Below are 18,612 nucleotides of genomic sequence, written 5' to 3' on the forward strand. Positions count from 1 at the left end.
GGGCTACAGCATTCTTAAGATCTAGCATTGCTTGCTCTTTGTCTGCTCTTTTTTCCCAAAGGATACCTTTATGTAACTCATCTCTCCAAAGCCCTGGGAATCACCTTGATGAAGGATGAAGAGAAAAAAGGAGACAGAAATCAGATCAGGCATTTAAAACACCCCATAATTAACCGCTCCTTTTGCCCTTCTGGCATGCTGCACTCACCTGATTTGTCAGAAAGAGAGCGGCATGGGTTGGTGCTGGCATTGGTGACTTGAATGAACAATGGCTCTCTCACACTTATTCTAAGAAAATAAGTTGATTTTGTATTACCTTCCAGACCCTGCAGATGGTGAAGGCCCAGAGACACTGAGCTCTGCACTCTCTAAAGGAGCAGCCGTTTACAGCCCTTCCAGATACAGCTACCAGGTGAGACAAGAAAGTGCTCATCTCTGGGCATAAGAATGTGTTCTGGGTTCCAAATGTTTTGTGATCCTGGCCATCCTTTGCAGTTGAGATGCCGTCTTTGCATATAGTTTCAGCAGCTTTGGAAATAAGTCATCGTCTGCTCACCTTCAGGTAATAAATCATGCCAGAAAAATTAAGTGACCAAAGACAGCCATTTTACTGTCCTTGGTATCCTAAAAAGAACAAATGTTTAAGAAGATGAAGAAAAAGTAGGATATTTTAAATATTCACAAGCCTAAATGGCTTAAATAGGGACTTTTTCACCTCCTTATGTTTTCCTCCCAACTCTTTCTAGCTCCTGCAGTGTGATAGTCCACGGACAGAATCACAAAGCCTCCTTCAACAGAGTTCCTCCCCCTTTAGAGGACATCCCACCCAGTCTCCGGGATACAGTTATCGAACTACTGCACTGAGACCTGGGAACCCCCCTTCTCATGGTTCTTCAGAATCCTCCCTCTCTTCCACGTCCTATTCCAGCCCTGCCCACCCTGTGTCCACAGACTCGTTGGCCCCATTTACGGGGACACCAGGGTATTATAGCAGCCAGCCACATTCTGGAAACAGCACCGGCAGCAGTCTTCCAAGGAGGAGCTGCCCTTCTAGTGCTGCTAGCCCTACCCCGCAGGGCCCCTCAGACTCGCCGACCTCAGACTCGGTTTCCCAGTCCAGCACAGGAACTCTGAGTTCCACCTCCTTTCCTCAGAACTCTAGGTCGTCATTGCCATCAGACTTCCGGACTATCAGTCTGCCCAGTGCTGGGCAGTCAGCTGCCTACCAGGCCTCCAGGGTATCTGCGGTTTCCAATTCACAGCACTACCCACATCGAGGGAGTGGGGGTGTGCACCAGTACCGGCTCCAGCCACTGCAGGGGTCAGGGGTCAAGACTCAGACAGGACTTTCCTAGGGCTTCTGGATTTGGGCAAACAGAACTTGAATGAGCCCATAGCTGCTTCCTTCCAGCTGCCTCTGGAACCTAGGCCGAGCATATTGCTGGGGGAGGGGGTACAAGGTGCCAGAGGATTGGGTCTGGTCAACAAGAAACAAGACTTGTGGTCGTGACTGGCTCTGGCCTTGGAGAAAGATGTAAATCTTGTCTGAAGCAGAGACTATAAAGAAGTTTCTCCCTGCTGTTAAGGGTACATTGTTGACAAGCAAATGGTGTTTCGGTTAGTAATGGTTCTAAGTGCAATGAGTTGTGTTGAAGCCTCCGTCTCCCATCCTTGCCTGTATCCTGTAGTCACTTGTGCAGTGAGGACATCTTTTTAAATCAAAAAAAAAAAAAAAGTTTTCAAAGGAAAAAATGGTGAGAAGAGCAAATCTCAAAGCCCCAAGCCATCTGAGTAGTGTTAGGGTTTTATGCACTTAAGAAAAAAGGTAGGTATATAAGACAACCATTCCAAAAGCAGTTATCTGGCCAAGATGTGTCCACCCAAGAATATTCCTTACCTTTGTCTTAGAAACACCAAGAAAGAGGTGGGGATAGTGAAGCTTGGAGTGTGCTTTGACTGAGGGGTGCCTGGATCTCTGAGGAAGAGCTCATGGTCAACTCTTGATTATTCAGGAGCAGACTGTCCTAGTAGATTGTCTGAGCCCCCAGCTGGTACCATCCCACTCCCCTTCCCCAAGCTATTTCACAGCTCAGTAATCTATGAAGTAAGTAGGCAAAGAAAAGAGATATAACTGAGATGGGCCAATTGCATTGCTACTTATCAGCTTTTGGCAATAAATTTGATTAGGAAGGGTCCCAGGTGGTTAGGGAATTCTTTGAATTTTATTTTTTCTACTCCCAATTAATCAGGAGTTGACGATCCCCTGAGTAGGACTGCCTCCATGATTGGGGAGCATGCACTCGTGACTGCAGGGTAAGAGTGGAAAGATACACTTGTGGAATGGCACCGACAGGGCTGTGGTTGTGTGTGGCATGTCCCACGTTTCTTTGGGAGATGCTTATTTGAGAGTGGCCCAGGTGAGAGTGTTATAAAGCCACCCACATACCTAATAACACTGTTCTGGATGAGAGATGAGAGCAGACTGGCTTCTCCCCATCAGTGCATTGTGCCTGTTGTACACCCCTGCAGGAGCCCTGGAGCCAGCCAGGTGGGGTACACAATCTTTTTAAATTCCATACGGTTGCCAGCTTATTTCTTTCACTTGTTTACTGTAATATCCGGCGTGTTTTTATTTATCTAATTTTGTATTCAGTTATAACCATGGTAGGGGTAGCAGATATCTGACAGGTGTAATCCCTGGTGCTGCAGTGGACCTTACTTCTTTCTTTTGGACAAGATAATACTGTGAGTCTCCCTCCCTCCTTCCCTCCAGTTTGTTTTCTCCTTTTTTCCCTCAGCCTCTTACATCCCCTTTCTTTCTACTCTCTCCTACAACTGTCATATGCACAGTCTTCTCTCTTTGTGTGTGACTGTTACAAAATTTCACTTTTTCAAAATTGAAATCAGGTGTTTGCTCAAATGAGGGGAGATTTTTTTTTAATGCTGAGACTTCAGCAGAATACTTTTCTTTTTGTTTCCCCCACAAACCCATCAGTCTGGGAGAGCGTTGGGAGTGGAAATCATGTTGCCTGGGATGCTGGTTTCTTTGTATATTATATAAAACGTATGTAAATGTCTCTCCATTTGGGCTGGGGTTTGCATTCTCCCCTTGGCTTTTGACTGAGGGGAGAGGCCAGCGGGCAGGCGGCCCTCACCCTGCCTGGCACGTGCAGAGACCCCAGCCACTCTGTGTGGGCAGGGTGCTGTCAAGACCAGACCTCTGGGGGGGGGGGGCGGGGGGTGGGGGGGACTCTTGGAAGGGAAGAAGTATCACTTCTTTCTCAAGTGGAGTGTTTACACCTTGCTGTAACATTTGAACTTTCACAAGAGATGTAATAATTTTGATAATAAAATTCTTAACCATAATAATCATAAGTTGAGAACTTCTTTGTCCAGTTCTGTGACCTTGGCTTGCCTGGTTTTCCTAACGCTGTCCTTACTTGAAGAGAGCAAAGATGGACCCACATTCAGGAGACTGTGCTCTTGGTGTTGTTTTGTCCATAATGGGGTCAGGAATACAGACTGATCTTCCTTCACCATTTTATGATTAAGATCAGGCTATAATCCTTTACTAATAAACAGCTACTGAGTGCTAGGCTATATGTAAGGTGCTGGGAATATGAAGATAAGACAGCCTCCTTCTCTATTACTAGGTACGTTGCTTTCGATGTGATATAAATATTAGAAGCTGAACTGTATTAAAGAAATAAGCAAGTGCACCTTGTATACAACTTCACAGTTAACCAGGCTCTTCCATTTATGTCATTGGTTGTCTCATTCATCCTTAGAATATGTTAAGGTAGGTATATTATTCCCATTCTATAATTTTTTATTAGTTTCAGAGGATATAATGTGTCCAAGATTTCTCTCTTCTAAATGGCAGGCTCCAACTGACAGTATTGGAAATTTTGCAGTTTACCCAGGAAACAAAAAGAGATAGCTAGAGATGCTTTGAAACTGACTAGAAATCACTTTACTAGCAGGAAAAGTATATCATACCAGTTCTTGCCTTAAAAAGCAGTCTGGGCTTTTTAGCCTTCAGGCATCATTTTGATGGTGCATGGTTCTCTGTTTACTAAAGGTCACCCTGAAGAAAAAAATGCACTATTGTCCAAATGGAGTAGGCCATTTACTTTGAAACTACACTGATTATCAGTTCATCAGCACAGCCTTCATAACCTGCTATGAGGCTCAGAGACAGAAAGGTTCCTGTGCTGAAGATGAATAAAGGAAACAGCTTGGAGAAAAAGCATAGTTATTGAAGGAGATGGTGTTCCTCTATAACTTTTCCCTGCTCCTACACTCAAAACTTACTCTGAGATACAAAACCTTGGGCAACTTTATAGGAAAATTACACATACCCATGAGCCTCAAAACACCAATAGCCACAAGACCTTCATGGTATCACGTTCTGTTCCAGAGGAAGCAATGGTGTGTCTGATGGGTCTCAGAACTCCAAACGAGCACTCACTTGGAAGTTCAGCGAGCCAATTTGAGAACAACAGTCAAACTAGAAGGGATTTGCAGTGCGGGCAAAGGTGCTTGGGTAAGTCTGAAGGGGCTGGAGCAGTCTGGGCCCAAGACAATTCTAAACAGCAAAGCTCCCAGGACAGAGCTCCACACTGAAAAGAAACTCCTGATAGAATCCAAATTGAGCAGGAGAGGTGGAGGATCACATTAAATAAAGTATTTTGAATGAGTGAAACTAGGATTGTCCATAAAAGTGTTAAATAACTTACCTTGTTCTTTAAGTCCTGCGAGAAACAAGTTGGTCATAGGTTGTTCTGCTGGGGCTTCCCTGGTGGCGCAGTGGTTAAAGATCCGCCTGCCAGCGCAGGGGACATGGGTTCAAGCCCTGGTCCGGGAAGATCCCACATGCCGCAGAGCAACTAAGCTCGTGTGCCGTAACTACTAAGCCTGTGCTCCAGAGCCCAGGAGCCACAACTACTGAGCCCACGTGCCACAACTACTGAAGCCCGCTCACCTAGAGCCCATGCTCCACAACAAGAAAAGCCACCGCAATGAGAAGCCTATGCACCGCAACGAAGAGTAGCCCCTGCTCGCTGCAACTAGAGAAAGCCCACACACAGCAATGAAGACCCAACACAGCCAAAAATAATATAAATAAATAAATATGTAAAAAAATTAATTGTTCTGCTGAATGTCAACTGCTATTGTTTGCACAGTCCATATTTTAATATTTTACACATACAGAAAAAATGTGCTGTAAAACCTTGAAACTAGAAAGAAATCATACCTCCCTTTATTTACCCATAAAAATGGGTAACAGAAAGTACCATAGTCAAATTCCAAACAGTTACAAGAAAGGAGCAGAATAATATCCCCACAGATAAAAGCATGCTAATGAAATAGGACAGGAAAAGGAAATAACAGGTATACAGATTGGGAAAACAAATGACTGTTCACAGAGGAGGACATAATTGTCTTATAGAAAATCCAAAAGAATTGACCCCCCCAAAATAAAAAGATGCAACTAATAAGCAGTTATAGCAAGGTTGCAAGGTATAAGGTTAATGATATAAATGTCAGTTGCTTCCTTACATACGAACAACTGGAATTTGAAAGTTTAAACACTAACATTTACATAAGAACTGAAAAAATGAAATAGGTATAAATCTAACAAAATATCTAAAAGACCTATATGGGTAAAACTACAGAATTCTTGATGAAAGAAATCAAAGAACTAAAGAAACAGGGATATTCCATGGCCATGAATGGGAAGACTCAATGTCAGGATGTCTGATCTCAACTTGACCTTTAGATTCGTAATCCCAATCAAAATCCCAGCAGATAGGGCCTCCCTGGTGGCGCAGTGGTTAAGAACCTGCCTGCCAATGCAGGGGACACAGGTTTGAGTCCTGGTCCAGGAATATCCCACGTGCCGCAGAGCAACTAAGCCCGTGCGCCACAACTACTGAGCCTGTGCTCTAGAGCCCGCGAGCCACAAATACTGAGCACACGTGCCGCAACTACTGAGGCCTGCGCACCTAGAGCCCGTGCTCTGCAACAAGAGAAGCCACTGCAGTGAGAAGGCTGCCCACCACAACGAAGAGCAACCCTCACTCAACGCAACTAGAGAAAGCCTGCGCACAGCAACAAAGACCCAACACAGCCAAAAATAAATAAAATAAAATCCCAGCAGGTTGTTTTCTGGATATCAACAAAATTATTCTAAAGTTTATAGGCAGAGGAAAAAGACCCAGAGTAGCCAACACAGTGTTAAAAGGGAAGAATGAAGTCAGCCAGCCTTTGAGACTTACTATAAAGCTACAGTAGTCAAAATAGCATGGTACTGGAATAAGAATAGACAAATAGGTTGATAGAGCACCCGGAAGCAAACCCACACAAATACAATCAACTGATATTTGACAAACAAGCAAGGGCAATACGGTGGGGAAAAGATAGTCTTCAACAAATGGGGCTGGAACAGTTGGACATCCACATGCAAAAAATGAATCTAGACACAGACCTTAAACACTCTTCACAGGACTTCCCTGGTGGTGCAGTGGTTAAAAATCTGCCTGCCAATGCAGGGGACACGGGTTCGAGCCCTGGTCCGGGAAGATCCCACATGCCATGGAGCAAGTAAGCCCGTGTGCCACAACTACTGATCCTGCGCTCTAGAGCCCAAGAGCCACAACTACTGAGCCTGCATGCCACAATTAATGAAGCCCGCACACTGCAACGAACAGTAGCCCCTGCTTGACACAACTAGAGGAAGCCTGCTTTCAGCAACGAAGACCCAATGCAGCCAAATAAATAATTTTTTTTTTTTAATGAATCCGCCTGCCAGTGCAGGGGACATGGGTTCGAGTCATAGTCTGAGAAGATCCCACATGCCACGGAGCAACTAAGCTGGTGTGCCACAACTACTGAGCCTGCACTCTGGAGACCGCAAGCCACAACTACTGAAGCCCACACATCTAGAGCCCGTGCTTCGAACAAGAGAAGCCACCACAATGAGATGCCCACGCACCGCAACAAAGAGTAGCTCCCACTCGCTGCAACTAGAGAAAGCCCGTGCGCAGCAATGAAGACCCAACACAGCCATAAATAAATAAATAAATTTAAGGAAAAAAACAAACAACTCTTAACAAAAACTAACTCAATGTATCACAGACCTAAATGCAAAACTATACCTAGACAATAACAGAAAATCTAGAAAACCTTGGGTTTGGCGATGACTTTTTAGATACAACACCAAAACCACCATTCATGAAAGAAATAATTGGTAAGCTGGACTTTAAAATTAACATCTGTTCTAAAAAATACACTAACAGAGTGAGAAGACAAGCCACATACTGGGAGAAAATACTTGCAAAAGACATCTCTAATAAGGGACTGTTACGCAACATACAAAGAGCTCTTAAAACTCAACAACAAGTAAACAGACAACCAAAAGCAATCTTAAGATTGAGTGCAATCCTTACCAAAATTCCAATGGCGTATTTCACAGAAGTAGAGCAAACAATCCTAAAATATATGTGGAACCACAAAAGACCCTGAATAGCCAAAGCAATCTTGAGAAAGAACAAAGCTGGAGGCGGGCATCATGCTTTCTGATTTCAAACTATATTACAAAGCTGTGGTGATTACAACAGTATTAAAAAAAAAAGACACATAGATAAATGGAACAGAACAGAGAACCCAAAAATAAACTCACGCATATATGATCAATTAATTTATGACAGAGGAGCCAAGAATATACAACAGGGAAAAGGACAGTCTCTTCAATAAGTGGGAAAACTGGACAGCCACGTGTAAAAGAATGTAATGGGACCACTGTCTTACACCATGTACAGAAATCAACTCAATGGATTAAAGACTTGAATGTAATACTTGAAACTATGAAACTCCTAGAAGAAAACATAGGCAGTATGCTCCTTGCCATCGGTCTTGATTATGATTTTTTGGATTTGACACCACACAAGCAACACAAGCCAAAGTAAACAAGTGAGACTACCTCAAACTAAAAATCGTCTGCACAGCAGAAGAAGGGGAACCATGGACAAAATGAAAAGGCAACCTACTGAATGGGAGAAAATATTTACAAATCATATATCTGATAAGGTGTTAGTATCTAAAAATATATAAAGAACTCATATAACTCAAAAAGAAAAATTGCAATTAAAAAATGGGTAGAGGATCTGAATATACTTTTCCAAGTAAGAGAGACAGATGGCAAACAGGACATAAAAGGTGCTCCACATCACTAATCACCAGGGAAATGTAAATCAAAACTACAATGAAATACCACTTCACACCTGTTAGAATGGCTGTTATCAAAAAGACAAATCAGTTCAATGAAGATGTGGAGAAAAGTGAACCCATGTGCACTCTTGGTGGGGATGTAAATTTTTGCAGCCTCCATGGAAACCAGTACAGAGGTTCCTCAGAGAATTAAAAATAGAACTACCATACGATCCAGCAATCCCACTTCTGGGTATTTACCTGAAAAAAAAAAGACTAACTCAAAAAGACATTTGCACCCCCATGTTCACTGCAGCATTACTTACAGTAGCCTAGATATGGAAACATCCTACATGTCCATAAATGGATGAATGGATAAAGAAAATGTATATTTACAATGACAGCCATAAGCAAAAAATGAAATCCCACCATTTGCAACAACATGGTTGCTCCTTGAGGGCATTATGCTAAGTGAAGTAATTTAGAAAAAGACAGATACCATATGATCTCACTTATATGGGTAATCTTAAAAAAACAAACAAACAAAAAAAAAAACTAAGGGATACAGAGAACAGATTTGTGGTTGGTTGCCAGAGGTGGAGGTTGGGAGGTAGACCAGATGGGTGAAGGTGGTCAAAAGGTCAAACTTGGAGTTATAAATAAGTCCTAGGGATGTAATATACAGCCTGTTGACTAGACTTAATAATACTGTATTTGCGGGCTTCCCTGGTGGCGCCGTGGTTAAGAATCCACCTGCCAATGCAGGGGACACGGGTTCGAGCCCTGGTCTGGGAAGATCCCACATGACGTGGAGCAACTAAGCCCGTCCGTGCACCACAACTACTGAGCCTGCGCTCTAGAGCTCGTGAGCCACAACTACTGAGCCTGCATGCCACAACTACTGAAGCCTGCGCTCCTAGAGCCTGTGCTTCGCAACGAGAGAAGCCACCACAATGAGAAGCCCATGCACCACAACAAAGAGTAGCCCCCGCTCACCGCAACTAGAGAAAGCCTGCGCGCAACAACGAAGACCCAATGCAGCCAAAAATAAATAAATAAATTTTAAAATAATAATAATACTGAATTTGCAAGTTGCTAAAGGAGTAGATCTTAAAAGTTCTCATCGGGCTTCCCTGGTGGCGCAGTGGTTGAGAGTCCGCCTGCCGATGCAGGGGACACGGGTTCGTGCCCTGGTCCGGGAGGATCCCACATGCCGCGGAGCGGCTGGGCCCGTGAGCCATGGCTGCTGAGCCTCCGCGTCCGGAGCCTGTGCTCCGCAGCAGGAGAGGCCACAACGGTGAGAGGCCTGAGTACCGCAGGAAAAAAAAAAAAAAAAAAAATCACAAGAAAACAATTTTTGTAACAGTGTGATGACGGATGTTGATTAGACATTGCGGTGATCGTTTCACAACATAAAATAAAAGCAAGAGAACAGAACAAATACCAAAAGTTATAATTCAAGAAAACTTTTCCTTAAATATTTCAAACTACAGACTGAAAGAACATAATGCATACCTTGTAAATTCAACCAAGAATTCAAACCCAATATCAAGACATTCTAAAATTGTTGGAGTTTAAAGAAAAGAAAAAATCTTGGATATCTAGGCCTAAAAAGTTATTTACAATGGAAGGAAAATTAAGCTCTGTCAGGTTTTGGTTTGTTTTATGGCTGCATTGGTTCTTCGTTGCTGTGTGCGGGCTTTCTCTAGTTGCAGGGAGCAGGGGCTACTCTTCATTGCGGTGCACGGGCTTCTCATTGCGGTGGCTTCTCTTGTTGCGGAGCACGGGCTCTAGGCACGTGGGCTCAGTAGTTGTGGCGCATGGGCTCTGGAGTGCAGGCTCAGTAGTTGTGGTGCACAGGCTTAGTTGCTCTGCAGCATGTGGGATCTTCCCAGGCCGGGGATCAAACTCGTGTCCCCTGCATTGGCAGACGGATTCTTAACCACTGCGCCACCAGGGAAGTCCCTCTGTCAGGTTTTTTGACAGCCACACTTTATGGCAAAAGAGAATGGAATAATATATTTAAGATACTCAAAGAGACTATGAACCAAAAGTTTCATACCAACTATGTAATAGCAGCAAACTGTCATCCTTATGCCAGAACCTGGGAAACTTTATTCCTGTTAATTCTTTCTTAGGAATATGTTAGAAACTGAGCTGATTTGGATGACCAAACTATCTTAAGAAACAGCAACAGAAAGTCTGGTTGTGAGTTAATTATATGCAGTTAGCTACGTGTAGAACTAAGAATGAATGAGGAATATAAGGTGAGACTGCAGTGTCAGCTGGTTCATGTGACCTAGGCAATGTAAGTACAGTGCAACTACAAAGAAATAAGCAGAAAATAATATGGTTTTAGTAGTTATATTTGTGGTATTATATATGAGGGCTTTAATGTGAGAGGAAGCAAATGAATCCAATGTCCTTGAGAACCAACTAAGAGTCCACATGCCCCAACTGAGTCTGCATGCTGCAACTAAAGATCCCACGTGCCACAACTAAGACCCGGTGCAGCCAAATAAATAAATATTAAAAAAAAAAAAGACACACCAATTTAAAGAGGCTTCTGCTAACCAGCGACAACATTTTAAGCATTAATTATGATAACTGTAACGGAATCAAGTATGTTTAAATCCATGAGTTCATAATGGTGCCAAAACATAATAATTGTTCATCTTGGGAGGATGTTAGGGAACCAACTCTATTTTTGAAAACTAGAAAATAAAGGGAAATACTCCAGCATTATTCTTGCCTTTCCTATACAAGTTGTACCACTATCTGGCTAGATCGAAAATGAGGATGTTTCCCTTTATAGAAGCTCTCCCACAAATAAGAGAATGATAGGTTTGGAGCATCACTATTGTTTAACCCGTAATTACACAAAAGCAATTAGATACTATGTATCTCTTGATTAAAAAACAACAACAACTATGAAGCAGTCATTAAAATGTTCAAACATACACTTGAATGTGAATAAGCATCTAGATCCAGTTTTCTGGAACTACAGAGAACAGAGGGAACTTGTTCAGCTAAACCACAAGAATGGAGCCAGCAAAATCCCAGCTGTGGAACACTACATAACAAATGGTCCAGTTTCTTCAACAAATTGCAAGGAGGGATGAAAAGAAACAAAGTGAGTAAAGACATATCCAAAGAATAGTCAAAACTAAACGATTTTGTTTAAAGATGCTCACTTGGATGAAAAAAATTATAGAAGTTGGAAAGTGATTACAATAAAAATCCAGGCGGTGGTTACTCTTAGGAGGGAAGGAAGAGGGGTAGTGTTTGGGGGCACTGGAAAGGCTTCTGGGGCGGTCAGCAAGATTTTCTTTGGTTATGGTGAGAAGGTTATGTTTAATAGGTCATCTGCCTGTACATTTGTCTTATGCTGCAATATGTCTAACAAAACAAAGAACAAAGCCTTACATAGCCACAATAAACAGGCAAACAGCCCTGCTACTAAGTGACCTAATGTCATTTGAGCCCGGGGTCTCTGTCTGACTTATTTGTGTATTTCTAGAGCCTGGCAGTACCTGAGCAGAACAGGCATTTGACACATATTTTGTTGAATGACTAAATGAATCTGAAGAAGCCTCCAACCCACTCAGGTTGAATTTCGGCACCTAAATGAGCTTTCCAGAACTCCAGATCTGTATGGGTGCCAGCAGATGGTGTCACCAGTCCTTCTGCTCTGCCTCAGTGGACTTGAAAGGGGTTTCAAACTAGAGCTCTGTTGGAAACTTGGAGTCTGGTGAGTTCTACCAATTTCATGCTCCTTAGTCACCTCCCAAAATGACAGTCCTCCATGTCGTCTGGCTTCCCAGCGCTCTCTAATTTTACGACATATCATCCTTCCCTCCCAACTTTTCTGCAGTGCTCTTTTCTTTGATGGACAAACCCCTACCTCCTCCATATTGTCTGTTGGCCTTGACTGAATATGGTTCTCTCGTTAGGACGCCACCTCCTTTGCAGCCTCTGACGTGGAGGCTGCTCCTTCTCTCACATCCTGTTGCGTGGAGGCTCTCCCTAAATGTTTCCAGACAAAATATATCTTATCCCTCAGATTAAAAATCCCTGCTTCCTCTGCTGCTCACGCATTGGTTACTGTGCTTTCAGCCTTCTTCCTGCTGTCATCTTAACTGTCCAACCTCTCTCTCTGATTCTTTGATTTTTGGGGCAACTTGGCTTGTCTTCTGCACACCGATTTCTGCCATTATCCTTACCATTTGGGTAGACATCCTAACCAGGTTGCCTCACATCTCAAAGTCTTTTATAAGAATTACTCAGAATATTCAGGTCAAATACCCAACTTTCTAATTAGATACAGTCTCCTAACCTTCCAGCTTTTTCACGTAAACTTTAGCACCTTGATTTCTCCATTTCCTCCGTCAGTTTGCCCCATTGCAGGCTCTCCTTTTCCCATACCCAGCCTAGATCTGTTGGTGGCTCTCTGACTCGGCTTACCTTGCACCTCCCTTTCAGTCTATAGTCTACCTTCTGTGCCTGCCCTCCCATCTGTTGGTGTCACCACATATTCATGGTCACCCATCAGTCCTTTTCTTGATCCTTTTATATCCTTGGACAGCTCCTTTAGCAACTGTTCCAAACTTTCATAATTCTTCTCAAACCCCTTGCTCATTCCCTTCTCTTTCAGTAGACAGTGTTGCCTCCTGCTTCACTGAAGAATTGGACGCCATCGGGCAAGAGCTCCCTAAACGTTGTACTTTACCCCCAAAAAGAGGCTTCCTCGCCTCTTCCATTAGTCATCCTCTCTTTATCTTTAAACTCTTACCGGCCATGACCTACATTCAGAACTCCTCCTCCTCCTCTGGATTACATGCTGGTATTTGTCCACTGCTTGTTCACTCTACTTAAGATTTCCTGAAAGAGTTCCAGTCACCGATTCTCCCTTCTTAGACACGCTTCTCCAGAAGGTGACCCGCACTCAGTCACCTCCCATTCTCTTCCTGAACAGACCTCATTTTGGCTCTAACCTCACTCCTCTGAACAGGCTTTTACCAAATCCAGCAGTAGCTTCCTTGTTCCCAAATCTAGGAGACACATTTTTAAGTCCCTAATTCTGGACCTCTGCTCCATCTGATCAGTTGACCTTCCCCTTGAATTCTAAATCCTTGGTTTCGGTAACACCACATTCTCATGGTTCTCGTCATAGCTCTGACTCTCTGGACATCCATTCCTCTGACCTTTATATGTTGTTGTTTTCCAGCATTTTGCAGCCCCATGCTCTTTTCACACTACACAGTCACCCTGAACAAGCTCATCTGTACTTCATATGTCAACCATTACCTGCATGTGTTTGTGTTTCTGGCCCAAATCTTTCTCTTGAGCTCCCAAATTAATTAAGTCAACTGACTACTGGACAGTCCACCAGGATGTCCCACATGCATGTCTCAAATTGAACTGATTATCTTGCTCCCCTGCTATACTGGCAAATTTTTCTTTTCCCCCCAAGCAAAAAATTTAACTCTCCTCCTTGACGCCACTGTATCCATTATCCCCACAATCAGTCAGTTACTAAGTGTAATTTCTATTTCCTAAATATTGAATTCCTTACCTCTCTCAAAAGCACTGCCACCACCTTGCTTCAGGCCAGACTTCTGCTTTACTTTTTCTTAAAATTGTCTCCATCTAACTCAACCCTCTAACACTACAGAGTGATCTTTCTGAAATGCCTATCTAATTGTGTCCTTTTCCTGCTTAAATTCCTGCCCCATTGCTCTTAGGTCTGAACTGCTGTACACAGCATCAGAGCTTAGTCATCATCTGGCCTGTGCTGATCTCTCCAGATTAATCTCTGACCCTCCCTACCTCACAGTTTACAGTTCAGCGTTTCTAAATTGCTCTTATTTCTTCACAGGTTCATTTCGGTTTCTCATCTCAGCCTTTTTCCCCAAGCTGCGCTGTCTTTCATGAATGGCTCTCCTTGCCCCTGCCTGCCTGCCTACCTCCTGTTCATCCTACAGTTAAAATTGTCCATCCCCTGCTCTACCCACCCCACCTAAAGCCATGCAAGGTATCCCTACCTGGGGTACCCACAGTACCTTGCACCAGGCAGACTTCATCTCCCCAACCAGACCCTTAAGACAGAAACTCTGATTTTGTTACTTTAAGTTCCTAGCAGATACTATGTGCTCAAAATGTGTTGAATGAAGATTCAATTCCCAAGTGCAAAAATTATAATCAATGTAGCTGACACATGGGGCATGTTAACTATGTGCAAGACACTGCAAAGCAATTCACACGCATTCCCTCATTTGTTCCTTACTTTAGAGAGAAGTGAAAGGACTTGACCAAGGCCACACAGGCAGAAAAGGGTGGAGCCTTGTTTTCAAGCCCATGTAATCAGGAGCTGGCAGAGACTGCCAGCTCTTCTCTCCTTTCACCTTGGAAACAACAACAATTTTATTTGTTAACAGATTACATTTCAGTTAGGTGTGCAGTGTGACTCAGTCCTATGGGATCTCCAGAAGTCTCTTTAAAATGAAATTGTGGATCAAAGTGACGAGTCCAGGCAGCCACTTCAGGCCATGAGGTGTCCTTGAGGATGAAAGCCAGGATTGAAAGTGGTGCTGGGTTCCATGTCAGTCATGGTCTGGCTACCTCCACATAAGGTCTGTTAATACGCAGCCACGGCTGGTACAAAGGGTCAGGTTGAATCTCGCCCCTCTTAATCCCCTGGGGGCCAACTCAGAGAAGGAGAAGCTAGCATGGGTGATATAAAGTGTTTCTTTATTTGAATGTCATTCCACCTGCACTGAAGCTCAAACCCAGCAGCAGCAGAAGGGGTCTGGACCAAAATCAATGTTACCAAATTGGACGATGAACAGTGAGGACACGTTCAGACGGAACTTACTAATGGGGTGTAAACAACACCAAGCTATCCTAATGACACACAGCATAGGCCCTCTGCTGATCAGAGCTCAGGGGAGGACTGTGGCTCCCTTGTTCCCTTCTCAGGAAACTCCAGTCCCCCCCGAAGGCTAGCCCTGAGCCAGGCAGGGGCCTGCGGAGGTTTCTCGTGCTGGGAAGGTCCCAGCTTCTCCAGAGAGAGGGTTTCCCTTTCTCAGTTCACACTGGAAGCTGGAGAAGGGTGACTCCCCTGTGCCCAAGCAGGAACTTCAAAAGGTGGCCAAAGAATTCTTCCCTACAGCCTTGTCTAAAAGCTCTCAACTTCTTGGCTATAGCAGGCCTGAAAAAGATCTTGATCCTACCCATGGCGTTTTCCTCCATGGGTACTGGTCCCCAGAGAGGAAAGTTCACACATCCCAAGACCCGGAAGGACTTGAACAAGCAGTGCTCTGAACCCCCACTAGGTTGGAGCTGCATTGGCCTCTCCTGAGATAGTCCCACACCAGGCAAAGGAAACCAGATGGTGCCAGAGCCCTCTGGTCCAGGCACGGCTGGGGGAGGGGTGCCTCAGTGGGCCGCTCAAAGCTCGGCGTCTCAGGGACCAAGAGACCGATCTGGGAACGGACCATCTCTGCTTCAGCGTCCTCCCGAAGGCTTAAGCCAAGTTGCCAGACGTGGGTGAGAGCAAACTACAGACATCCTTGCTGTGATGGCTTCCTGGCCCCAGAGAGCCATCTGGGCCCCGGCTTGGTGACACTTCAGCCTCACCTGGGGTCTCTGGTTGAAACATATTTCCCGCTCTGCTCCCACCTCTGCTAAAAAGCTTCAGGGACAGGGCTTTGGTTTGGTACCCACTCCAGCCTCTTTCCCTTCCCTAAGGCACCCTGGTGCTCCTTCAGCCCCACCAACACTCCCCTCCTAACCCCAAGCTCCTGGGTGCGTCTCCCACTGCCCCACAGCAGCTGGCTGGGTGGGTGGTAACAGGGAATCACTGTCCAACCACCCCAAGGGGAACCACCCTCCCTTTCTCTACCACTAACCCACTCCAGTGGCGCTAACCTGCTCAGCAATCACCTAGACAGTTCCCTTGATGTGGCGCCTCTACCCCAATGGGGTGGGGCATGGCTGCCTGGGCCCCGCCTCCGCCTCTGAGGAGGTAGGTCCTAACCTTCCCACCAGCAGCCCACAGGGGTCTGTGGCCCCCGTGGGTGATAGGCTCTCCCCTCGCACAGTGGGCACGCAGCAGCTGCTCCCCATTCCTCCGAGTCCTGTCCCCTCTATCCTCCTCTCCTTCCCCTTCCTTTCTCCCCCTGCACCTGGCCTCCAACAGCTCACCTCTCCCTTTGCCTCCTTCCCATCCCCGTTCCTTCCTCGTCTCTGGCCACCTCCCCTCCCACCTCCAGGTGCTCTATCCATCACGCCTCCCTCTCTGGTCACTTTCTCCACTTCTGTACCCTCTAAATCCACCCCACCCCCCATCGCCTGGTCTCCCTCCCTCCTTCTCTCCCTGTCTCTGCACCTCCTTCTTCTCTTTCTCCCATCTCTGTCTTCTCCCCATTTCTTTTTTCTTTTTATGGCCACACCATGCGGCACGTGGTATCTTAGTTCCCCGACCAGGGATGGAACCCGCACCCCCTGCACTGGAAGCGTGGAGTCTTAACCACTGGCCCGCCAGGGAAGTCCCCTTCCTCCCATTTCTAATCCCTTGCTCCTGGCCCCTCCCCCCGATGCCCTCCAACATTGGGCTTTGGTTTGGATCTTGGAGGAACTCACTTCTGCCCCCCACTCCACACCTTCACGAGGCTCCCCTCACCCTCCCACTCAGCACGGGACCCTGGTGGGAGCAGGGGAGAGGGGAGCACAGTGCAGGGACCAGAGCACAAGGGGCAGGTGTCTGCCCAGGAGGAGGGAGTAGAGAGGGCCAGGGTCAGGACTTAGTTAAGTTCCAGGTTTCAGGAACCCTCCCAGGCCCCAGCATGTGACTCCAGTTAGGGTCCAGATGGGGCACTCAGGCAGAGGATTTCTAGGGTCTGTCTTGAAAACTCTGTCAGGTCCAGGTCCTATGGAAATGAACACAAGGCTGCAAATACATGGCACTCGCTGCTTTCCTCCCTCCTTGGGCTGAGGCCGACATGACAGGGAGACCACACGCTTCCCCACTGAGCCTGCAGGGGCCTCATGCCCCCCCTCCACAATAGGCCAGGCAGCCAGTACCTGGAGACAGAAGTAGGCACACGAAATGAAGCCAACCGGCCGCCAAAATGGGGGCTGGAAGGGGCCGTCCACGCCCCAAGCCAGATGGCTCTACCACCAGGTCCCCAAGGCAGTGAGGGGAGGTCAGAAACACCTGCAGTCTCCTTCCTGTGCTCCCTGCAGGAAGGGAGGAGATGTCCCCACGGTGGGAGGAGAGGGGGAGAGAAGACTTCATCTGCCCCACAAACACCTACACGCGCGCGCGCGCGCGCACACACACACACACACACACACACACACACACACACACACTCATGCCTCGGCTCCAAGCGTGCCCACTGGGTTGCAGACCCTGGGCAAACCGCAAGGCGAGAGGTGGGCAGGGAGGAGGAAGAGGTGGGGAGAGGGTTACTAGGGCTGGGGATGGGGACAGGGGATACCCTGTTCAGAGGTGACCTGCAAGTTCAAGTTATGCAGAAAAGTATCAAAGAGGCAAGACAGTCTCTGCCCTTGGCAGAAGGGGATGGGGGGACAGCACGAGAAGGGGCAGAGGGGCGACGCATCCCCTAATTCCCTACTCATGGGCGCCTCTCCCCAACCCTGACAACAGGGCCAAGAAGTTCTACGCTGTACAAAACAGGCCGGGGTCAAGGGTCCAGTCACTGGTGAGCCATCCGAGCAGGGAGGAGGCCAGGCCAGCCCCAGAGCTACTTCCAGCCCCAGCTGCAGAGGCCAAGCGCCATCAAGACAGGAGTCCAGGCACTGCCTCCAGAGCCTGCCTGTCTTGGCTCAGAGTCCACGTGGACAGGGCCCCAGTCAGCATCTGACCAGAAGGCCCTGTGCTTTCTCCCTCGGTGCAGCTCAGACTCCTTTGGGAGAGCTGGGACCAGGCTGCAGCAGGAGCAGAGAGGCCTGAGGGAGGCCGGTGGCGCCTGGAGCTCTGTGACGAGATGATGGAACCACCATCAGCCAAAAAAAAAGATAGGAAAGAGTCCAGTCTGCTGCCCTGGAGCAGTGTCTTGGATAAGTTTCTGCAGGAGGCGGGGACCAGAGGAGGCGAGGATAGAGCCAGGCAGCAGCCCTCCGGACTGAGGGAGCCTGGTGGGGGAACCACGGCGTCGCCTTCCCCTGAAGACTCTGCAAGGCCCTGGCCAGACTGGAGGGGAAGAGGAGGCCAGGGACTGGGGGCTGTCTCCCTTAGGTCAGTTGAGGGAGGTGCAGACCCAGACCCTCCCAGGCTCTGCAGGGCCTCTCCCCTCCCTCAGGCTGCATCCCAGCCCCAGCCTCTCTTCAACGCCCGGAGCTCGCAGGCAGGTAGCAGGTGAGGTCAGTCCAAGA

The 18,612-nt window shown here is 46.6% G+C and overlaps 1 protein-coding gene across 12 annotated transcripts in view; it reads left to right on the forward strand.

Moving 5' to 3' along the window:
* The window catches only part of SETD5 (SET domain containing 5), an 81,957-nt gene extending 78,721 nt beyond the window's left edge, over positions 1-3,236 (forward strand). For all 12 annotated transcript variants that reach the window (XM_082662959.1, XM_082662966.1, XM_082662967.1 and 9 more), the window contains 2 exons: positions 324-412; positions 747-3,236. In XM_082662959.1, coding sequence (XP_082519085.1) covers positions 324-412; positions 747-1,355 — 698 coding nt within the window. In that variant the 3' untranslated portion in view covers positions 1,356-3,236. The remainder of the gene's footprint in view (positions 1-323; positions 413-746) is intronic.
* Positions 3,237-18,612: the final 15,376 nt, after the last annotated feature.

The sequence above is a fragment of the Grampus griseus genome, assembly GCF_964374135.1.
Source record: "Grampus griseus genome assembly, chromosome: 10".
In the NCBI taxonomy this organism is placed as follows: domain Eukaryota; kingdom Metazoa; phylum Chordata; class Mammalia; order Artiodactyla; family Delphinidae; genus Grampus; species Grampus griseus.